The sequence below is a fragment of the Vanellus vanellus genome (genome assembly GCF_965231255.1).
Source record: "Vanellus vanellus genome assembly, chromosome: 3".
In the NCBI taxonomy this organism is placed as follows: Eukaryota; Metazoa; Chordata; class Aves; order Charadriiformes; family Charadriidae; genus Vanellus; species Vanellus vanellus.
The window spans coordinates 1847540-1871560 of NC_138907.1; the positions used below are offsets into that span (position 1 = coordinate 1847540).

The window sequence follows — 24021 nt, forward strand, 5'->3', positions numbered from 1 at the left end:
TTGCCCTTTCCTCTGTCCTTTCCCACTTTTCCTCTGCCCTTTCCCTTTCCTTTTTCTCCCCCTCCCCTTACCATTTTCCTTTCCTCTGTCCTTCCCCACTTTTCCCCTGCCCTTTTCCTTTCCCTTTTCTTTCCCCATTCTTCCCCTTTCCCTTTTCTTTCCCCATTCTTCCCCCTGCCCTTTTCCTTTCCCCTTTTCCTTTCCCCATTCTTCCCCCTGCCCTTTTCCTTTCCCCTTTTCCTTTCCCCTTTTCCTTTCCCTTTTTCCTTCCCCTTTTCCTTTCCCCCTTTTCCTTTCCCTTTTCCTTTCCCCTTTCCTTTCCCCTTTTCCTTTCCCCTTTTCCTTTCCCCTTTTCCTTTCCCCTTTTTTCCTTTCCCCTTTTCCTTTCCCCTTTCCCTCTCCCCTCCCCGCCGCAGCCCCCCCCCCGCTTGCCGGCTGTACGTTCCCCGGCCGGGCGGCCGCGGGGCCGCGGACTCGGGCGGCGGCGGGTCCCCGTCCCCGTCCCTCCGCCGCCGCCCGCCGGTAACGCTGGCCCGCCGGCGGTGCCGGCCCGCTGCAGAGCACACCTACGGGGAGGTGAACCAGCTGGGCGGCGTCTTCGTCAACGGGCGGCCGCTGCCCAACGCCATCCGGCTGCGGATCGTGGAGCTGGCGCAGCTCGGGATCCGGCCCTGCGACATCAGCCGCCAGCTCCGCGTGTCGCACGGCTGCGTCAGCAAGATCCTGGCCCGCTACAACGAGACCGGCTCCATCCTGCCCGGGGCCATCGGCGGCAGCAAGCCGCGGGTCACCACCCCCAACGTGGTCAAGCACATCCGTGACTACAAGCAGGGCGACCCGGCATCTTCGCCTGGGAGATCCGCGACGGCTGCTGGCCGAGGCGTCTGCGACAAGTACAACGTCCCCTCGGTCAGCTCCATCAGCAGGATCCTGCGGAACAAGATCGGCAGCCTCTCCCAGCCTGGCCCCTTCGACGGCGGCAAGCAGCCGCCCCCCAGCCCGCCCTGCCCTACAACCACATCTACCAGTACCCCTACCCCAGCCCCATGGCCTCGCCGGCCGCCAAGATGGGGGGCCACCCCGGGGCCACCGTGGCCACCGCCCACGTCAGCCTGCCCCGCTCCTGGCCCTCGGCCCACTCCGTCACCAACATCCTGGGCATCCGCACCTTCGTGGAGCAGACGGGTGGGTACCGCGCTCCGGCCCCGGCCCCGGAGCCTCGGGCAGGCATCGCCTTCCCCTCCCGGCCAGCAGCTCTTTCGTTCTTCCTCTTTTTTTTTTTTTGGGGGGGGTGGTGGTGGTGGTGGTGGGTGTTTTGGTTTTCTTTTTTTTTTATTTGATGGCCGTACGCGGCAGGACGGGGCGGCGGGGCCAGATGCGGCGAGGCTCAGACATCTTGAACTTTTTATGAAAAATGTGGAAAATATTTTCGTAGGGATGATAGATTGCCGACCGCAAATTCGGAGCCCTGAATTTCTCTTTGCATAGGAAAAAAAAAAAAAAAAAAAGGAAGGGGAGTAAAAAAGGGGAGAAAACAAACCAAGGGGAGAGGAAAAAATGGGAAAAAGAGGAAGGCAAGCCAGCCAGCTCGGAAAACGGGCACGGCGCTCTCTGGGATCTCCCCGAGAAGTCGCCCTGGTTTTCTTAAAAACCAAACCGGGGAGGAGGAATCGAGGAGGGCCGCGGGGCCGCTGTGGCCGTGGCTCCGGGCAGCCGCGGGAGGCGAGGGGAGCACCGGCAGCGCCAGCCCCGCGCCCCGGCCCCGGCCCGGCTGCCCCGACGGCTCCCGGGGGGGCTGGGGGGACGGACATGGCGAAGGGGAAGGTGGGATGGGGTGCGAGTCCTTTTATCCTTCCAAAAGCCCGAGTAAATCAACCGCATGCGTTTCCCTCCGTGCAATCATTTATCTTTAAAATTCCGATGTCACTTTTATAAATCTCCTTCGTCAGAAGAGAAATTTGGCCTCCTTAAATTATCGGGAACATGGAAGTGACGGGGGAGGGGCTGCGGAGAGCCGGCCCGAGGGACGGGGTTTTAGGGGGGCCCAGCCTCTCCCCGTAGTGGGGTACCAAACCAGGGTACAGCTAATTTCGGCCGTCAGGACCGAGCCTTTGCCGGGTCGCCGCGGCCTTTTTGGCGGGGGGACGGGCCGTGTCGCCGGGATGCTGGCGGAGAGTGGGGGGCGAGGTGGAGCTGTGTGTGTGTGTGCGTGTCTCCATCGGATTTTTCCGCACAGGCACTTGCAGACCTGGACTTTCGCCCCGTTTCACCCCAATCCGGGGTCCTAAACCCGCTGGGACCGGGTCCGGGGAGGGGGGGTTGGGGGCTGGCGAGGAGGGCTAACGCTAAAGGAGCTGCCGCGCTCTCCTCCCCAGGGGCTCTGGCTGGCACAGAGGGCTCTGCCTACCCCCCCAAAATGGAAGACTGGCCCAGCGTGAACCGGACGGCCTTCCCCCCCGCCCAGGCGGTCAACGGCATCGACAAGGCTGCCATGGAAGGAGATATCAAATACCCGCAGGTAACCGCGACGGGGGGCGGGAGGGCACAAGGGCGTTGTTTAGAGCCCCCCCCCCTCCTCCCCCCCCCGTATTTCGGCCGTACCCCCCGCCCCGCACAGCGATGCTTTCCCCCCCGCCTACACCGATGTCTCTTTGTGCCTGTCCCCAGCCCGCCCCGGGGCTCTCCTCGGTGGGCAGCTTCCTCCCGGCCTGCGCCTACCCCCCCTCCAACCAGCACGGCGTCTACGGCGGGCCAGCCGGCGGCTACATCCCCCCGGGCCACCCCTGGCAGCCGCAGGGTAGCCCCTTGGCCCACCCCGGGCCCGGCGTGGCGGTGCACGGAGGCGACCTGGCCACGGCGATGGCCTTCAAGCAGCCCGGGAGGGAAGGTGAGCCGGGGGCGGCGGGGGCATCCCCGGAGCGGAGCGGGGCGGGGCGGGGGGCGGCTGCCGACCCCTCCGGGGCCTCGGCGGGGGCGGTTCGGTAAGCGGGAGCGCAACGAGGGGTTAAGGGACCCGGTGCGGGTCGTCGTCCCCCCTCCCCCCCCGCTCAAGCAGACGTTACCTCGCTGATTATTTTAAATATTCATAATATTTCCCCCCCCCACACACACACACCCCATGACGGGTCTGTGGCCGGCGGCTGCGGTCCCCGGGTTTTGCTTTGCCGCTGCCACACCTCGGGCAGAGCCGGTCCTCCTCTGTCACCCCCCTCCCCCGGTGCCCCCCGCCGCAGTATCCGATGGGTCCCTATCCAGCCCCCCCCGGCCCGGCCCGGCCTCGGCCAGCACGTCGGGATTATAAACTGGAAATAATTTTTCCTCCTCATTGGCACTCGTGTGCGCTGGAAATCGCTAGGGAAGCGGGAATATTTAGGGCGAACCCTGCGGTTTTCATCCCCCCTCCCCCGGCCAGGGACGGCTTTCTCGGCGGAATTTGCGGGGTGCGGCGGGACGGGGCAGGACCGCACGTCGGAGGCTTTGCTCCAGGTCCTCCGAATACGAACAAGGAGAAAAAGAGGTACTGGCGGCATCCATCTTACCCAGGAGCCCGGCAGAGAGAGGGGAAAGGCAGAAGCCTCGGCTAGGAGTTATTTACATTATAAATCCCCCGCCGCGGGGAGTATTGGAAGATAAACTGCCCGTGAGAATCACATGGGTTCGATTTCAACGTGTATACTAGAGGGCTGTTAATTGTTTCTTTTATCTCCCGCTAATTATTTCGGTTCATTGATGGAAGCTTTATTTCCTCGATAGGCGGTTTCGTTTTAAAAATCCCAACTCGTCTGGTCTGGATATAAAATCCCCGCCGATATCTTTCTCCTTTTCCGTGGTATTAGACTTTTTATTCTTTTTCACATTTGCAATTAATTTCCCACTTATTAGTCCATTTCTTTATTGGGGTTTTTGTTGGTTTTATTTTATTTTTTTTAAAATATTACCCTTTCCCGTTTCTCTCTAACTGTGCCAACCTGGCCGCGAGTTATAACATCAGCTGTGCCGAGGATGAGTTATTAGGAATACCAATGGGTGAAAATAGATAACTGTAAACCAATTATTTGGAAAAAAAAATAGAGAAACAGAGCGCGAGAAAGCAAGGGAGAGGAAGGAAAGGAAAAGGGAAAGAGAGAGAAAGGAAGAAAGAAAGGAAGGAAGAAAGCAAGAGAAGGAAAGAGAGAGAAAGAAGGAAAGAAAAAGTAAGCAAAGAAGGAAAGAAAACGAACGAAAGAGGAAAGATGATCTGAGCGTATTTAGTGTATTTTTCGAGGTATTTTTCCTCACATTTTAAGTGACTTGGAGCCCGAGTTTTCTGACTTGCCAATCTTCAAGCTGTCCCTGCCAAAAGGCCCGCAGACTGTCTTTAAACGGTTTTGTTTGGGTTTGGTGATTTTTTTTTTAATGTCTTTTTTCTTTTTTTCTTTTTTTTTTTTTTTTTTCCCCGTTAAATGCTTTTTTCTCTTTTAATTTTATTTGGATCGGTTTTCTGGTTTCGCTACTTATCTGGGACAACCCAAATATCGGACTATGCGGCAAAACGCTCCCCCTGCCCGCCCCGAGCAGGGGGCCGGGGGAGGAAGGGCGGCCGCCCGGCGGGGGGGGGGGGGGGTGGCGGGGGGGGGGCGGCAGCGCATCTCCCGGGGAGAGGGCAGAGGGGGGAAAGAGGGACAAAGAGAGAGGAAGAGAGAGGAGGAGAGAAGGAAAGAAAGAAATAAAGAAAGAGGAGGAAAAAAGACAAACTCAGCCGGGCAATTTTGCCCTCTAATTCAGACCTTTCCCGAATTCAGAGCCGTTATTTCCCCAGAAAAAAATCTCCCTGCTTGTCCCAGTGCCCACGGCAGCCCTGGGACACTTCACATCCCCTACCTGCCCCGAAGGCCCACGCGTGGACGGTACGGGGGGATACAGGGAGCCTGGCTCAGCCCTGTTCCTGGGATGAGCTGGGGATAGGGAGAAGCTCAACAGGAGTTTATCTACAGGTGTCGTGGTGTGCAGATCCTTTCCCCTTCCCGGCACTGGTGGCAGAGTCCCCTTCCAGGGCACCCCAACAATAAGCTCGAAGAAAGTGCGTGGGATGTGTTCTGTGTGTGGCTGAGATGGGTCTGGGGCACCTCTCCAGGCAGATCCAGATCCCCGGCAGTGGCAGAGGGTGTCTGTCATCATCAGGGTCCTTATCGCTCGGGGAAGCCCGACAGTCCCTTTCTGAAGGGAAGGCTTTTCTGGGGGGAGGCCTGGTGGGGCAGAGCCATTTTTGGGGAGCTGTTTGAAGACATCCCCCGTGCGTGAAGATGTGGAACGTTCCCGGCTGCAGCAATGTGTTTGGAGTCCTTCAATCCCCTGCCTTGCTGTTGTCTTTTTTTTTTTTTTTTTTTTTTTTTCCCCCCCTCTACCCTTCTTGCAGTTGTGGACAGAAAACCCGCCAGCCCTGTGGGGAAATCTCCAGATCCTCTAAACACCATGCATGGACTCTCTATCCCAGCCTCCTCTTCCTAGAGCCCCAGAGCAGCAGTCAAGAGGCAGTGACTCTGGGAATAAGCACCTGCAAACTGTAACCGAAGCCCGAAGTGCCACCGAACTGTACCCGAAGCGCCACTGCTTCTGGCAGGTGCCTGTGGGGACGAGGAGACAGCCCGGGTGGTGAGAGGTGACATCGTCCCACAGCAAATCCCTGCGCAGGGGAGCGCGGTCGGGATGTTCACTCACGCTGCCCAGAGGGATGCTTTACCTCCGTCGGATCGGAAAAGGGTGACAGAAGAGACTCAGTCTTCCTTCTTTATTTTGTCTTTTTTTTTTTTTTTTTTCCCTCTTGCTTTCAGTTTTTCTTTCTCCTTCCCATGTCCCTGAAGACCCTTGGATGGAGGGCAGCAAACGCCTCTGTCCCCAGCCGTTGCTTGGAGCGTCCCCGGCTCTGTCCCAGCCCGAGGGAGCACATTTCCTCCCGGCAGCGGTTTCTGGCTTCCCCGTGCTGCAGCCAGACAAGCTGTGCGATGGAGCCCACTCCATCCGAGCCTTCCAGTGCCTCTGCCCCGGAGCGGAAACGGACACATGTGCCACAACGTTTTACGATCTATTTTTATAATAACAAACCTTAATAAAAAGTGACTACCGTGGGCACGTGCCGCTGACCTCCTTCCCCCAAGGTCTGGCTGAGCACCACCATCCCTTCTCCCAGTGTCCCCCAGCCTCAGGTGGCCTCTGTGGGTTGCCTGTGAGCGGCAGAGACCTGGCGGGATCTCGGTGGCACTCGGCTAGGAGGAATCGCTCTGTGCCAGCTCTGGATTCGTGCACCCACCGGCCTGGGGCCCTGTGTTGCGGTGAGTGCCTCGCAGCCCTGCTCCCCACGCCGAATTGCGCGAGCTGATCTGGGGTTTGCCCGCATCGGGGTGGCCGTTGCCCTTGCTGGGTGACTCCTGATGCCACGGGGCTACAAGCTGGCTGTGGGTGCAGGAGGGGAGGTGGGCGGCTGCCCCCCGCCCTGGGCCAGCTCCCGCCTGCCTCACCTGGCCACGGGCAAGCAGGGCTGCCCCTCGCAGCCCACCCACCGGGGTTCATTACCCCCCTCCTGTCCAGCTGGCTGGGACACGTTCAGGACGGGCTCCACTGGGCTTTTGCATTCCCTGGCTCCACCAGCCGCTGCCATTGGCTTCGGTCCCTTCATTGTCTGGAGAAGGGGAAGGTCCTACAGCGGGGCAGGGAGGAAATATCCTGGCAGGAGAAGACACGCCAGGCTTTTTGCAGAGAGCGTGTCTTTGTGGGAGGGAGGGAGGGAGGGAGGGAGAGAGGGAGGGAGAAGGATGCCAAAGTTGACATCCCACCCCAGGAAATTATTTTGCCTTCAACCTCGGGGTGGCAAAGTTCAGTTTTGCCTCTGCTGCTGCAAAGCCTCCAGCTAGAGCTGGTCTTCGCCACCGGCTACAAAGCGCGGGAGGGAAAGGAGGGAATTTTAAGCAGGCGAAAGTACTGTCCCAGGGCGAGACCTGCCGCCAAGCTGCCACTGAGTCCCTTTTAAAGGATACGAGGACAGACAAGCCACCTGAAACGGCTTTGGCTAGTCCCCTGCCAAGTTTATCCGTTTAAAGCTACATTCAAGTATGTGGCAGAGCAGCTTTGGAAAAGATGACTGACAGCAACACCCTTAAAGCTGGAACGCAGCGCGCACGATCTTTCTGTCCCCCCTGACACCGCGGCAGCTGGGGAAATACAACCCATCCCAGGGAAGAGGGGGGCACGGGGACGGTCCCAGCTCTGGCTCTCTTGGGACTCTGCTGGTCTGGGAGGTCAGAGGAGCCCTTCGCATCCCCAACGCTGAAACCTTAGTGCTCACGAGCCCGAAGAAACTAGCCTGGCCTCGGTACAGGGCTGCCAAAAAGCCCTTCTGCCGAGGAGCTGGGAGAAGCCGGTTACCCGTGCCGAGTTCCCGCGCTACGGAGGGGCCTGGGTAAGTGGGAATGCCCACCATGGTGGTGGCAACCCATTATAAAAAGGCTGAAATAGCCTGAAAATGCCATGCTGTGATCCGTAGGCGGCTGTTCTGTTCTTCCAGCCGCGTCCGGCCCTGCAGCACCTTCTGGTTCCTAAAGCCTGGGCCCTTGGGGTGCTTCAGGGCTGGGTGCACGCTAAGCCCCCCATCTCCCCGTGCCCCAGGCTCACGTTGGTATTTTCGGGTTCACAGCACACCGCCGCTGTGAGCCCTCAGCTCCCCCATCCCGTGCGGGACAGGGCAGCCCTCCTGCACCCCGTGGAGACGGGACCGGGGGCTCTGACGGATGTCTGGGACGAGCGAGACACGAGTGCTGGGGTCAGACGGAGACACAGCGCAGAGTCCAATCCTTTTAATTAGTGTCCTGCTGGGATGGTGTGCGAGTGCCTGAGTTATTCCCTTCCAAGACTGTCACAAACCTGCCAAAACCCCAAGCAACAACTTGACGCTTAGCATCTGCCACAGCCCCAAGGCAAAGACATCCCTTTTTGCGAGCACATGCTGGGTGCGGGCGAGCGGAGGAGTGCTGCACACGGGCCAGGCGCCGCGTCCCGAGCCCGGGGACCTGGCCTCGGGGCTGAGACTGTTTGGGCTCCGTCCGTGCGATGATGGGATGCGTGGTGCGATGGGGTGCGTGGTGCGATGGGGTGCGTGGTGCGCCCAGTCCTCCAGAAGTACCTGCATGAAACTCACGCCAGCGGCGCTGCCGGGGGCATCCTGGGGACCCCCTGCCCAGGCAGAAGAGAGGGGTGGCGGGGCCATGAGCCCCTTCATCCCCACAGCCAGCCCGCCGGGGCTGCGTGGCCGCACGATGCCTGGGCAGCCGGCTGGAAGCCAGCTCTGCTGTCCTGCAGCCCCATCCCCGCCCGCGATGTCAGCACACCTCGGGTGGAATTTGCCACCAGAGGGAGACCCTATTGTTCCACAAACACGTAAAGGCAGCCTGCTGCAGCCAGCCAGGAGCCTCCACTTTTCCAGCCGGGAAGAGATGGACAGGCAGAGCGTATTCCCAGCTCAGCCCAGCAGAAACCTGCTCCTCTGCAGGTATTTAGGGCTGAGGTGCCACGAGGAGGTGCCGCCTCAATCCATGGGACGCCACTCGAAGGCGGGCGAGCGCGGGGAGCAGAGCGAAGCGCGCCGGGGAGCAGCAGCGTGGCTTTTGGGCAGTCAAGCTTCTGGTTTCTGTTCTTTTCTTGACTATTTGCTTGTCGTTAGCCTCTATTAAAAATGCAATTTTAACAATTACGATTAGGGAAGGGACTTTCTCATTAAAAAAAAAAACAAACCAAACAACTTTTGGGGGGGTTTCAGCCATTGGATTTAAGCAGGGTTTTTGAAAGCTGGTAGCTGCCTTCTTTTCCCCCCACCCCCACGCTTTGCTGCGTGAGAGGGAAGGTTTCACAAGGAAGCCGTGGGTCAGTTATCCACCCTGACCCATCGCTGTCGCAGGCGGATATCCATCCGGGATCAGCTACCCCTGCGCGCACGCCAGACCCGCAGCCGCTCACCTGGAAGCTCGTCCCCCCCGTTTCCCTGCCCAGCAGCATTCCTGGTGCAGGCAGAGGAACCGAAAAGCAAAACCCGGTGGTCTGTCCCGTGCAGATCCGCTGTCACCTGTCGGGGTGAGGTGGAGGACGCCCCCGGCTGGCTGTCCCCAGGGAGGAGGGTTAAGGAGGAACCTTGCTGGGTGGGGAAATGCTCTTGGTACCCGTGTACTCAGCCCAGCACGGCTGAAAGGGGACAACCGGACTCGGGCTGAGCAGAGGTCTCCGAAAGACCGATGTATTTACGAGACCGACACGGGGGTCCTAGTGCTGGCGCCGGCGGCGGGGCACGAGTGCTGGTGGCCCCGGCAGCTACTGAGGTTGCCAGGCGCTCCCGGTCAGAAATTCAGTTGGAAATAACGGTATGTTATTTGGGGTGAAATTTGCCACAACAAGTATTTTCCTAAGGCTGGTATATTTTAGCAGCAGAGAAAAAACCATAGCGTGGGGAGGAAGGAAAATGAGCTCCAGCTGAAGTAGGTCACTGAGTTCTGAGGAAATGTGGAAAAATATATTGTTGTGCCCATGTTGATAATGGTAACGCTGATAATTATTGCCACTGAAGATTCCTTGGATCTTTGCATGGCTCTCTCCGGTTGGAAGTCCAGTATGTTCAGGGTTCAAACCCTGGTCTAAACATCCAAACTGAGGAGGTTCTGCCTGCTGGGGGTGCATATTTATTCTCTTTTTAGCATGTTAAGAATCATAAAGATTTAAAAGCGTCACTCTGGTTAGAAAGAAGCTGTGCCGTGGAAGTGGGGCTTGCAGATGTTTGGCATAAGGACAGACTGCGGCTGCTCTCGCAAGGTCTGCCCCCGCCAGGTCTGCCCCCGCCATCACCCGGTGCTTCGAGGTCTCCCGGCTCTGCACAAGGTCCCTGCGTGTCTCGCCTTGCCCTGGTTTATCTGTCAGCGTGAGGAGCAGCTCACGAGAAGAGCTGGCCGGAGGAGAGGTGGTGCCCTCAGAGATCAAGCGCTGCTGATGTTAGCCCAGGAAAGGATAAGACCCCCTCCGTCCGCCGTAACCCCGGGTGTCCCACGCCCAGACTGGCAAGCCCAGGTCATCAGCGGTGGGTGGCCACCAGGCTTGTGCTCGTTGTTAAGAGCCAAGAATTGACGTGCTCAAAGGTCTCAAGGTTTTGTTTTTTTTTTTTTTTTTTCGGTGTGGCCATGGTAATAATTCACCCCGGAGAGCCACGGACACCCGGCTGAGCAGTGTGGTCGGAGATCACACTGGTCAAAGATCTGGCCCGCAGACCGGAGTCAGTTTTCACTAAACGCTAGTTGCGTTCGAAAACGTCCTACATACAATTCTCAAAACCAGATTGGTTTAAATGTTTTGTGTTCTTTGTGACGAAATCCTCATCCTCCTAGAGGAGCATCTGCAGGTGAATGCACAAGAATATGTGCCCGGCTCTCACTGACTCTCAATAGAAACTGCAATCCAAATCATTTGCGAATTCATAAACCTTCCCACAATTGCTTAAGTCATTTTTGGAAATGGGACTTTGGTTCCCAAATTGCTCGGGCACTTCATAACATTTCCTCTTAATAAATAGCCTTTTAGGCACTCGGCTTGCTCGGTTTAGCCGAGGCACTGGACTGGACGCAGCCTTGCCCACCAGCAGGTATCCATGGTGCCCACCAGCAGGTATCCATGGTGCCCACCAGCAGGTACCCATGGTGCCCACTGCTGTGGAGACCTTCCCGTTAACCCCTCCTTGCCACCCACAGCCCCCGGCCAAAGGAGAAGATCTGGGCTTAGCGCCTCATTTCACAGCTTGAGATGCCCAATAACTGTCCAAAGCCAAACGAGTCTTCTAGGAGAGAGTTATTGATATATTGAGAGGGTGCTGAGGTTAGGAGCCTCCAATCCAATGGTTAACTCTTACGTTGCCAACGCTTTCTGGGGAAGCATCCGGGTCTGACAGGTCCCTGGGCAGAGCCTAGGAGCTCCAGAGCGGGAGCTCAGCAGGGTAGATAAAATAATACGGACACCAAAATGATTGCACCACGGGCAGCCTGCACTCCGCCCCTGAACCAAACGAATACCTCGGTTTTTCCTCCCCGAGGAACCCACCTGCCTGAGATTTTTATCCTCCTCCCAGGCAGTTCCCTCTCCCACCCCTTCGCTTTGTGAGTTCGGCTAAATTGCAGCCAGAGGGCCGGTAAAGCCCGGCCGGCGCGCGTAGCCGTAGCCCGCAGCCTCCAGAGCTTTCCGCTTCTCAGGTTTTCCCTTCTTCGTCTCCCCGCGGGGTGACGGGGCGACGGCAGATGTGCCTCCCGCACCAGGGGCTATCCCAAAGTACCCCTGCCCCGACAGGCACCCAGCCCCTTTCGAATTGCCTCCATTAGCAGCGAATATACTTGACAGGGAGAGAACCCAAACGTGCGAGGCGATGAAACCTCAACGTGCCTCAGACAGGCGTTGGCCACGAACGTTGATAGTCAGGGAGGAGCTTTACGCTACCCAGGCTGGCGTACGGCCCGTAAAAGCTCACGCCTCTGAAACCTGGCCCCCGCCGTTGGGTCCCTCTTCCTCAATCTGTCCATCCCCCGGCAGCTCTGCTTACAAACCCACCTCCCCTGTGCCCGCGCCGGCTGCTCTCTGCCAGAAAGCTAACGCGTCCGCACGGCGAGCGGGATCTCTGCCTCGCTTCAGGCAATCCGCCTTTGGCATCCCTGCTTCAGCCTTCCCAAGGGAGTCATTTTTGATGGTGGTGGTGGCGGTGGGGATTGTCCTGGGCAGATATCTTGGGCGGCTTTCCCACCTGAAGCTTTGCAGCCCCCTTAGCTGTTTCTCTAAAGGCCACTCTGCAAAGTCCTCTCTGGTTTTGCTGCTGGCCCGTGACAAGCAGCAGCAACAACGCGTACGTGTAGGGGCTGGTTGTGAAGCAGCATCTGCTGCCGCGTGCGGTGGATTTAATCTTCCCCTCCGTTACCACTGCTCCTCTCACCCCAGGTCTTGGCAGGAACAGGTTCTCCTTCGGAGCTTTGCACGGCGGCGATGCGCTGGCTGACAACTGATCCCCTCATCTCCTCGGAGCAGCCAAAACCCAAGGTCCTCACCGCTCCTTGAGCAAGTTCTCGGATGAGAAGAGAGCTCTGGGTGGTGAGCCCAGCTCCCCTGGATGCCAAGGGGAATTTTGGCATTAGCTCGAGCGAAACCAGCGTTTCCCCAGAAAGATGACCGTGGTACCGCATGTCACCCCGAGGAGAGCTTCCACCTTGTCGAGCTTACTGAGCTCTGCCCTTCCCTGCGAGATGGGTCGGGCATGGAAATCCCCTGAGCCCGCAGCCCTGCTGCTACAGCCCCTATTCGGAGAGACGCAGCGTATCGCTGGACCAGATGTGTTACCCAGAGAGTCCCAAAGGTGACCGCGATAATCTCCGCAGTTGTAATTCTGCTCATGTAAGCCCCCGCTAACATCGGCACCTAGTACAGCTGCAATATTTATGTGGCTTGCTTGGTATCCAAGACGTCCGCCCCGGCAGCGAGAGGCTGGAGAACGGGCTTTTATTTCCTGGAGGTGCTGAGAGACGTTTATAATCTGAAGCTTTAGAGAGAAAGGACCTCCCGCCATGAGGAACCGGTCTGTGGTGCGTGGGGGTCACCGAAGGCGGTCACAGCAAACGGCCCCGGCTTGAAAACTGAGCGTGGCTGCAAATCCGCCGCGTGCGTTAGCTGTTGCTTGAACGCTGCAGTCAGGGCATCCGTAAGCTTTTGGTAGCTTTTCTTTCCTTTGCCGCAGGTTCTCTGGGACGGCGTGCAGACCCTGCGCCCGGGCGAGCTCTGCCGGCTGCGGGCGACTAGAGAAAACCCAGGTTTCCTCCCTGGATTCCAGGGTAAAGACGCAAACTGCTCTTTTCTCCCCCGAGACCCCCAGCGCATAAGCCTCAGAGCTCGTGGCGGGAGGGAAGAGCTGGCCGAGGTGACCCGGGGCTGCCTTGCCCTGCCAGCTCTCGGAGCACCAACTGCAGCGGCTCGTGAGGAACCACGGGTCGCTTGCTCCCGAGGACAGAGAGTGCTGCAAGGGAACAACACGGGGGCTGAGGCAGGATTCCTGCAGGAAGGCAGCTACAAAGCTTGCGCTCCGTAAGAAGGTGTTACGATTTTGCGTTTCTCTCTATGTTTTTGGACCCCCTCCCCAAATTGATTGGTGCAGCAGAAGAGCGAAGGAGAGCAGTAGCGTCAGAGTTTCGACGAAGGCTCCTCTTCTTGATAATTTGCGGAAAGCTGGTGACGGTAAATCGAAGCCAAAAAATTCGCTGAGCCCGAAGTACGGCGTTACTCGGCCACCAAAGGAGCACTGTGGGTTTGGGTCTCCTTTCGGGAGCATCATGTGTCAATGGATCCTGGAGCAAGTTGGGGAAGGAAGATCGATGACTTGCCCGAAGACGGCAAGTCTTCTGTTTCTTGACTTGGTGCTACATATACGAATGTAATGTGTCCCTTGGGGAAAACATACCCCCTCCCCCCTGCCCCCCCATCCTGCAGTATAAATATGAAAGCGCTTTTTATCTCAAAGTTATATTAACCTGGCAAAGATGACAAAAGCTTTCACTGAAGCTCTCCCAGAGATAGCACTGTTTTGGCATCAGGTTCTCAGAAAGTGATGTCATCCTGAATTTATATGCCAGAGTTTTCCCTTTCTTCTTCAGATTTGTGGCGATGTCAAAGTTCTTCTCTAGAGCAGATCTGTTTTTAATATTTCATATTTACGTTTTTCATTTTGGGGCTGGCTGAAACATCTTTCGGTTTCAACCTTGCAGATGCTTACACGCATGTAAAGCCCTAAACTCTTGAAGGGTCTCTTGAAGAACCGAGGGATTAATAGAGATTACTTCTAAATCTGCGTAGGCCTAATTTTTTTTTTTTTTTTTAAACATCAGGATTGCAGAAATCTGTGTAGCTCCACTGAGTCAGTGAGGATGCACCTCTTCTTCTGAGCATGAGATCCAATGTCAGCTATTTTGAATTTATTATAAAGAAAGTTTCTGGCAAAGATCTAACAGATTTCCCTTGGCGGTTGGGAAAACAGCAAGAAAGCGTTACTTAGCATGTAAAATTTCATATAGTCTGGAGGGGAAGATAAACACAGGGCTCCAGGGCTGCTGTAGACTACAAGGCAGGTTTGCTGTGAGCACAGGCTTTGGTGGGTCAGAAAGCAGCTCCACCTGGGCAGTCCTCACAGGTGAGAGCATGAGAAGGCTGAAGGACCGCCCCGTACATCAGATTGCTGTTAATTGCCCTTAAAAGCTGTGCTGTTCCCTGCCTGCTCTGCCCCTGTAAAGGCGAGGTGGGGCTGGGTGGCCATGGGCTGTTGCCAAGTGCAGGCTGCAGCGGCCGAGCCCCCGTGTCCTCCTCGGTGCCGCTAACCTGGGCCAGCCTCAGCCCTCGGACAGCCGGTTTTCGTGAGAGATGTGAAGAAAAGGAGACCTCTCTGAGAGCAGAAGGTATTTGCACGAGGAAGGGGAGGTGGTAGGGCTTGATGGGCAGGGTTGGTTTTGCAAGCCTCGGGAAGTGGGTTTAAAATAGTCCCTGCTTATTTCTTAAGGAGCTTTAATTGCCTCTGCTCTGACCCAGCGCCGTTTCTGTGCCCCTTCCACCAGGGAAGACCTCCCTTTGCCAAAAAGGAGGGCTGGCCAGCTGATCCCAGCTGCGGTGGCCTTGGCTGGACCTGCCCAACCTCATAGCATCCACATGAAGCCCCGGGGCTGCTCCTGGGATGAGCAGGACCGTGGGGCCGCGCACTGGCTCCGATTGCATCTGTGTCCTGCGGGGTGGTACCCGTCAGGAGAGGCCCACACTTTGCTGTAGCCTTTTTCCGCTCCCACTTGCCCCCCAAGAAGAAGGCAGGAGGCTTGGGGAGCTGCGCGGGGTTTGGATCCGCAGCTCCTCACCCTTCTTGGGTTGCAGTTTCCTGCTGGCCCTCAGGGGCTTCCCCACGGGAGGAAAGAACTGGGCTCCACAATAACCAGCGAGAATAAAAAAAAAAAACAAACGGGTGGGATCCAGGCAACTTTGGACAATCTTGGTTGCAGCTGTGTTGTGCCATGAACCCTTTTCTACAGAAACGCTTCGAAGACAGCGGGGTATTTGTCTTTTTTCTTCTTCGGGTTGCCAAAGAGTCATATTTTAGAGTTAGAAATACTTGTCAGCATCCTAGCATGGCCCCCAGAGCCGGTGACGCAAATATGACAAGAAGCGAGGTCAGATTACAAATGAGGCCGCCGCAAAACCTCTCCCAGAAAACTGGAGGTTTGAAGAAAGAGATGAAATGTGCTGAGGAAAACAACACACCCAACAAACTGCCTCATAATCCGCTTGAAAGCGAGAATAAAAGACCCTCTGTCAGGAACTTGATCTTCTCCTCGCTTTTGGCAGGAGGGTGACACGTATCCTGCCCACGTGCATCCTCACGCGCCCCTGTCGCTTTCTGTGGTCACCAGCGGAGTCAACCAGCGACCTCCAAAGCAGCAGAGCACAAGCTGAGCTCTACAACCGGCGTCTGCAGCAGAGAGTGCCACTTTGGGTTTAGCAGTACGTACGGGAGGACTTCCCAACCTGGGTCCTGGGTTGGTCTTACAAGATGGGCTGGAGATCACCAGAAGGTCTGAACATGAAGGTAGGAAAGGGCCATGCTGACTGTAGCCACCCGTGTGTCCGTGCAAGCGCGGTGTTCCTGTGGGTTTGCTGAATTTCATCTGCCATCTTCTTGTTGACAAGATCCTTCTGCGGCGCTTTGCTCAGGCATTTGTTTTTGTGCCACTGGCAACATCCCCCCCCCTCATTAACGTCCCCGTCTCCGTTCCTAGCGTGAACGTGCCACTGCAAGGACTGAACGAGCCACCTTCGCTGGCCAAAGCTGGATCACCTGACTCTGCTGAGGGCTGTCCATGGTGACTAAGCCAAACTGGAGGTTACCTTGCGGGATAAATCCAATAGATGGATGGGTCAGGGTCGCATGCGGGTGCGCATGCACATCTCCAGCTGCCGGAGATGGTCAGCAGCACAGCAGCCTCGTAGGACACAGGGTCACTGCCATGCCAGCTTGGGCAGCGCGATCAAGCCAGCCAGGGCCAGAAGAGGACAGGGAAGAGCAAACATGGCACTACGGAAACAGCCTGGGAGGGCAAAGCGCTCTTCCAGGCCCTCCTCTGAAAACCACGTTCATGAGGATGACCGCGTGGGGAAAAAGCCTTGCGTGACGAAGCCGTTAGCCGCTGCTGCATGTTTGCAGACCTTTGGTTCCTGCTGCTGAAGCTCCTCAGAGGGGACTTGCAGGCGGTTCACCTGACGGCTTCACCCAGGGGCCGCACAAGTGGCTTGAGCTCCGAGGAGTCGTGTCTTCACCATGAAGGCATGCGTAGGTGCTATAATCGAGATGTGATGAGCCGACCGGCTGTGGCTCGGCCGCACCCCGCGGCGAGGGAAAGGCCACCGCTCGCCTTTCCGCAGCCCCCGAGGTGTGCCTCCGTCCCCGGGGAGACCCACCAGTGCAAGTCAAGTAGCCCGCTCGGCCTTCCCTCCTCCGCAGCAACAACAGAAAAAAGGTCCCAGAGCCAAAATTGTCAAATTTCATCTGACTCTGAGATTGAATTTCATCTCATCTCCGAAGCAATAACAAAACGTCGTCTTTATGAAAAGTTGTCAAGAATTTAATTGTTTTGCAAACACTACAGATACCTCTTCCATTTCAAGGAACAAGTGGGGTTGCTTTTGGTTTTGGAAGAATTGAGTAAGCATGAAGATTTCCAAACTTGCTGAGATACAAAACACTATTGTTATATAGTACAGTAAAACAGCTGTGGTTTATAAGTACCATTAATGTGAAACTTTAACTTAAAAAAACCCCCAACCCTAAAAAAAGTTAAAGGAACAGAAAACATTTCATCCATACTAATGTGAGGTTTTAAACACATAGGCTTTTAAGTGAATTGGCCATAACCACAACAATATTTTGGGTCTGACCAAAGCATATATTGTATGCAGATGTTAATTTGGCATTTGCATGCATAGGCAAAGGGGAAAAAAAAGAAAAATCTTTTCTCCTTTTTTTTTTTTTTCTTGAGCGCATTGCGATCTGGAGTCACTTTAGCTTTACAAACTGATTATAAACACTAATTACCTGAAAACATGTTGTTTGGCTTAATACGTGGCCTGTAGACTTAGGTTCTGCTTTATAAAAATGCAAAATTTAGTCAGCGTGTTCACCCCTCTCTCTATATATAGATACATACATTTCCAAAGGCCGAATGTGCCGATTTGTACAAAACCCCAATTCCCCTGTTAACCCTCTCCCTCCCTTTTGCGAGCGTCGCCTGTCAGGTGAGTCTATAATATTTTGGGAAGGGGGGGGGTGTGGTGACTCTACGCGCTTTCTCTGGCATCGGAGGTGCCCGGCTGGACCTCAGCTGGGCCATGGGGCCAGGTGGGAACCGTGCCCACGTGTCCTCCTGCCCATCCCGGGTCCGTGGGCTGAGGGCATCGGGGCGCTTGCCTGCGCACGGGGCACCCCTGCTTTGAAGGCCGCTCAGCTACACGCGTGGAGAAACCGCCGAGGTCCGTAAACGGAGCCATCCGCAGAGCCGATGGTTTCTGAAAGGAGGTACCAAAGTCGGGTAAAATAAGAGTTTCCCACCTGATTTTGCAGTGATAACTTCAGAGGCTTTTTGAAGGTGACTAATTTGGCAAAGGCAGATCGCCCGGAGGAGCAAACCTGGTGTGAGAGAAGGCAGAGCCCGCAGATGGGGACTCGGCTGCCCCAGTCTGATGGCCCTCAGGAGGTTGTGGAGAGGGTGCCCGGCACTGAGCGTCCACAGCTCTGAGGTTCTTCAGCCATATCGCTATCTCCTTGGCCTGAAACGAGGAGTACCGGGGCCAGACCTTCCCCAAAACGTTGTCGCCCGCTCTTTGTCATTCTCTCTGCTTCGTAGAGCAAGGTGGGATGGAGCTCATAACGGCCGCCTTCTCCCACAGCTCTCCACTGTCCCACCATCCCCGCTTCCGACCATCCCCAGGATGCGAAGGCAGCGGATGGGAGAAAACGCTTATAGTTTGCCCTCCGAAAGAAATGACATTCGCGGAGCGCACCGCTCTTCAGGATGGCGGTCTTCGACCTTGGGAAATGTGGAATGAATTAAACAGTGGTAGCCGGTTTCCGGGTAAAACGAATAAAAATTAAAAGAAGCAACGTTAGGGAAAAACGCGCCTTATTCTTCCAACCGCGTCTTCTCTTTGCACCGGCTTAATTACCTGATTAAAGGACGCCTTACGTTCAGCGGTTACTTCTGCGAAGGTTACTTCTGCGAAGGCGCTCCGCTCGCTGCAGAGCGCCCCAGGGAGGGTTTGGAGGTGCCGCGAGCGCCCACGGGGTTCGCTTGCCATCACCTCGAAAGCACGAAAGGCATTTTCGGTTGTTTCGAGTTCTCATCTTCCGAGCGTTTTTCTTGTTAGTTCACGCTCGGCTTTCATTCATCTACAGGGAATAGCGCCGCAGTAACATGATACACAGCAAATATCACCATTTAAATAGAACCAATCCATTGTGAATGAAGACTTCTGCGAAGAATAGGAAAATAGAGCTAAAGGGCTGCTAAGTAAACTCTTTTATGTGTGACATTATGCAGGCAATGGTTTTGGAGTGTAAAAGATATTTTTCATTATATCAGCGTTATTAATTCCATCAGCTCGGACCGGATTGGTACACGAAATGGCTGTGTGTTTCTCAGGTTAATAAATCTGCATAGGTTTATTGTTCGGGATAAAACCTATTTTCCTCAGCAAATAAGCATGATCATTTGGGGTTACAACCATGCCTCAGGAAATGCTTTATAACTAACATTTTTATTGGTATCATAGGAAATTCACATGCCAAATAACATGAGACTATAACTTTTATCTGACTTTAAAACAAAATCTGTTATCTTTTATGGCCAGTTTCATATAGTCCCACTATCAGTTTCCATAAAATTCAACAAGCATTCCTTATTCAGCCTGGAAAATCAATAACAGAGTTGGTTGAAAAGTGAAAATGTCTCTTTATTTTTTTTTTTTTTTTGTAAACATTTTTGAAATTTCTGAGTCGCTTCCATTTGAAAGCGTTTGCGACCGGCTTGTTCCTGGCGGAGAAAACCCCCTCTAACTCTTTCGATAACGTTTTCTGTTATACTTCTTTAAAATGTAAAGGGTGTACATTTCTGAGGACGAGATGAACATTTTTCACAATATCATCAACTTTAATGGGTGGTTGTGTTTTTGTGAAAGGTTTATTTTCCATGTTAAAACTTCTAATCAAAACCACTTTTGCCAGCGGTCACGTTCCAGGCTGAATCCATAAAACCCCACTTAATTATCACATTGGCTCACTAAATTGGTCCCTATTGATTAGATGCTGATGGATCAATAGTACCACTGGCCATAAAAAGGAGCTGTGATCATCACGTAGAGGGCTTTGGCGGTGGGCTTCAGCCTTTCCCCTCCTCTGGCGCAGGTTTCCTACGTGCCTTTGTTGCTCTTCTCGGGTATCTTTGCAAAGTAATAATTCCCTTTTTCCTGCTGATGCCGTGGGCTCCATAAATATGGCCAAATTTGCCACCCGGCTTAAAACGCATAGGTGAGTCGTCGTGTTTTCTCCCTCTCTTTTCTCTTACCCGCCCCGTCCTGGGGACAGAGACAGCCTAATATCCCCTTTCCATGCAGCCCCAACCACCGTGGGGATCTCGGTCTCGTTTGGAGTCATTTACGCATCCGCATTAGACAATCATTCATTAAACCGCAGCATAAATAAAGGCGTAGCAGGCATGGGGAGAGCCCCTCAGCTCATGAAGCCCAGGGCGGTTTCTGCCGTTGACCTCCGCGCAGACCCTGTGGTCTGGTTTTTTTAAAGTCTTCGGCAGTCGGTCAGGATCAGATAGAACGGACGATTACGAGAGAAGAATTACAAAATTTTAATTTTAATTTGGCAGGGCTGTCGCAGGGCCTATTGCGATTATATTGCTGCGCCTTTGCACAGCCGGAGCCTGGGCCGGCGCCCGCTGGAGTGAATGGAGACGTCCCCTCGGGATGCGGGTGAGGGATTTAAGTTTCATGTTTGTTTTTTCAGGCAGCGTTTCAGTAAGCGCTTTACAAAATAAGGCTCCGGGGGAGACACCCGCAAACCTCCCATCTCAATGAAAAGTCGTCTCTGCGTTTGAATGGGAGGGCAGCGCCTCTCAAACCATCTGAGACGCCAGCGGTGCTACGGGGAGAGGCTTTCTCCAAAAAGGGGTGGCGTACTTAGCAGGGGGAAAAAAAAAAAAAGAAAAAAAAAAAAAAGCAACCAACCAACAAACAAAAAAGCGCTTCCTATTGATGGAAATCGGGTTTATTTGTAGGAAAGATTAATACTTAATGCAGTTTATCCTCAAAAGGTCACTATAACCTCCCGAACATCCTGCAAATCTTCTGACTCATTGCTGAATTGCAACTATTGTAAACGATGTTTTAAATATTTCACAGAAAGTATTACGCCTCTTATACAGAGAGACGAGTTGGGTTGGGTTTTTTTTTTTTTCAATTGTAAAAAAACCCCAACCGTTGCTTCAGCCAGGAGTATGATTTACAGAGTGAAAAGGTGAAACCCGTGATATATGTGAAATAGGTAATTGATAAATCATAAAACGGGTTGAGTAGAAGATGGAAAAATACTTAAGCTGGATGAATTCTACCGAATTAAACCAGGCTATTAAATCGCCTCGCATCCTGCTTAATAAAACTGATACGCCGTTTTAGGCTGGCCGTTTGCGATGGTAGATGGCTTCCCAGAGCAGACTGCATTTCATCTGCTGGAGAACCTGACATGAGGCGAAATTAAAATTTTGATCCAAGGCCTTGCAGCCGTTCGAGAAGAGAGGTACCAAAACGCTGAATCCTCTGCCTGCAGGTAACGGAAGTATCCGAAGCTCGGTGCCTGCTGCCAGGCGTCTTGGCTGGGCGCGGAGCGCCCGGGACGTGGGTGATGCTGCCCTTTAGGAGGAGGGGCCACGCAGAGCAGTCACAGCCCACGCTTTTCACCCTCTCTCGGACACGCACAAAAGTGACACGGCAATTAAGGCAGCTCCCCTCATCTTTGCAGGAGAGCGTTACGGGGCGCCTGGCAGAGGGAGCCAGCGATCCCCGCTCCAGGGAGGAGAGGGATTAAGGGATGCAGGGGGCAAGGAGGCAGGAGGAACTGGAGGAGACGAGACCGCTCCTGCAGCAGATCCAAAGGGCCTTTCTGCAGCTGTTCTCCCCCCCCCCCCCCAATTTTGCAGCAGGCTGCAAGCCGGGATGGGACGTCCAGCAGTGGGAGGCTGGAGTGACCCCGGTGCCGCGGCGTGCCCAGGGTGGCTCCGTGCCAGATGGGCTCAGGTCGGATACTGACGCAATATCTCCGCTTTCTCGGAGAGCTGAAAGGTGCCCACCGAAACCAGTTATTCCACAGCAGCGTGAGACCCAAAGCCTGCTGCTGCTGGTGGTGAACCCACCCATCCCGTCTGTCCATGACTGCTGCTTCTCCGCTGCATAGTGGTGGCCATCAAGGAAAATTGGGCAGGTGCAGTAAATGAGCCGAGAGCGAGGACGTGATGCCGACGAGCACATTTTGCACGAGGAGCGAATAACTTTGCAGCTAACCAGGCAAGGGGTTCCAGCCAACCTCTTTCTTATCATCGGCTGGGAAATTTGCTGGCATATACTGGGCAGCCTGGATTAACATGCCCAGCTGCTTGTGGAAAAAGTCCACCCATAAGAGCTGGCAAAGGGGACAACTGATTTCCAGTTGAATTAGCCGGTATAATCTTAAACTGATATATTTTTCACAATTTTTGGTGTAGATCGGTATAAACATTACCAGTATTAGTCTAAAGCGGTACAGTTGTCGCCTATTTGAATCCCACTTTGAAGGAAAACCATTGATGCGTACCCAGAAAAGTGGAGAAACGTTTCATAAATCTCCCCGAGTTGCAGGTATTGTCTGAGGGGCCAAATTTCTCCAGCGGGATGGACCCTGGGCATCGAAGCGCAAGAGGTGGTACCCGCCATCCACCAGCCCTGCTTCAAATTCCCGACAGGCGTGTAGCAAGCACTGGAGGTAATTAAAGCTTTCCTGCCTGTTCTTAGTTGATGAGCAGAGAGAAGCCAAGTCACAGAGACACTCAGCACCTGCAAGGAGCCAGATACGCCGATAATTTGTTAAAAGACCCTTTAAACCAACACCCGGCGGCTTTCATGGGAAATGCTAATAACAACTGTTGGTACAGACGCAGAGGTTCGTTATCTCCTCGGGGTTAAATTACCCCATTCATTCATGCTCCGGAGGAGGACAATGAGCGTGGCAGGCAGCCCCGGAGTAATCCCCTGACCCAGCGCTACCTGCAGTGACACCAGGGCGAAGGAACACTTTTAGGAGGGTATCGGTTTCCACGGTAAACTTTCCCAGCGGCCGGCACCTGAGGAATTGCACTTCTGCCTGCGCGGGGAGCAGAGCGACCCCACGGCAGAGCTTCAGCAGGCAGATGAAAGGGGTCCCGAGACCCCCCCCCGGTGCCTGGGCTAACGGGGGTGGGGTGGGGTGTGAGACCGTGCACCGGCGTGCACCCGCAATCAGTGTTCTTTCATTACAAATCCCACCCAGGGCTGTAAAAATCCGAGCACGCCGCATTGCACCGGGTGAGGTTGGAGAGGAGACACGTGGTCCCATGGGGCCCACGGCCACCCATGCCAGCCCAGCTGGACCGTTCTTCTGCGTTCATATAGCAAAAGGGACTGGCCTGACCCTGATGGGGAAAGGGGGGGAGGTTCTCACATGCTCTCAGCCTGACCTACCAAGGTGATGCCCGGAGAAAGGCTCCGACGGACGGGGCGCGGGAGATGTGGGAAACGCAAGGCCGGAGCCCTGTGGGGTGGCTGCTGGCAGCAGCGTCGTGTTTGCTTTCCTCAAAGCAGGCACGACTTTTACTCTTTTTTTTAATCTGGGCTATTGTCTCTCCCCATTGTCCAAACACATTTCTTACCAGCTGGTAATTTATTAAGTGTGTGCCGTAACACCCAGCTGTAGCCCGTGCCACTGTAAACCGACTTTAAATAAACTCTGCTCGCCCAGGATGGAGCAACTGGCCAACTTCTAATAAGCGCGGGCAGCAGAGAAAAGGACCAGATTCAGAATTACATTTAAATAGCAAAAACCCACCAAAATCGGCACCAACCTTAGCAGACCTCGGCTATTCCCCGGACAAACCAGCCGGCCAGCTAAAGAGAGCGGGGTTTGACAAGGGCACGCAGGGGGAACAAGAAGGGATTTGAAGCGATTTGCAGATGATGTAGCGGCCAAGGTCCTTACTCTAAAAAGAAGAGCTTTCTCCCGGGTGTTTATTAGCACACGTATTTTTATTCCGTCCGAATAGCCGTTGGTTGGAAAAAGGAAGATGGGTAAGCGCCCCGGTGCTGGGGGACGCGTGCGTCCAGCTCGGGCACCTGGCAGCAGAGCACAGGCTTTCTGCAGGCTTCCCTTGCAACAAGGGGAAAGAACTATGCTTGGGCATAGGTTTGGGTTTTTGGGGGTGAGGGTTTCTTTCTTTTTTTTTTTTTCACTGGAAGCGATTTCATTTAAAAATGGAATTTTAGAAGAAAAGAGGACGTCTTCACACTTTCAGGTCGAATTCAGCTATTGATTTCAGCTAGAAAAAAGCACAGATTTTTCTTTTTTTTTTTTTTTTGAAAATGTCAAAACATTTCACTTTAGGCTTGCTAAAACATTTGACATTTCCCAAGCAAAACCTTTAAGTCTTTTGTTTCCAAACAGCATTTGTTTATTTCTAAATTGACCTAAATTAAAAGACAAAAGTTAGAATAAAAGAGTTAAATAACTCAGCAAAGCAAAACAAAGTACTTTGGATTTGAATCAAAGATGATGTTTCAGGTTGACCCAACATGACATGCTCTGGGTTTTATATTTTTCCCCCAAAAGCTGAGATTCAACAT

The 24021-nt window shown here is 54.3% G+C and overlaps 1 protein-coding gene across 1 annotated transcript in view; it reads left to right on the plus strand.

The window, feature by feature from the left end:
* Nucleotides 1-5487, plus strand: part of PAX1 (paired box 1) — a gene marked incomplete at both ends in the record, with an annotated part of 40365 nt that extends 34878 nt beyond the window's left edge. Inside the window, 7 exon segments of the mRNA XM_082480214.1 lie at nt 560-832; nt 835-865; nt 867-994; nt 997-1185; nt 2376-2518; nt 2668-2887; nt 5396-5487. Of these exon segments, the coding sequence (XP_082336340.1) occupies nt 560-832; nt 835-865; nt 867-994; nt 997-1185; nt 2376-2518; nt 2668-2887; nt 5396-5487 (1076 nt within the window).
* Nucleotides 5488-24021: the final 18534 nt, after the last annotated feature.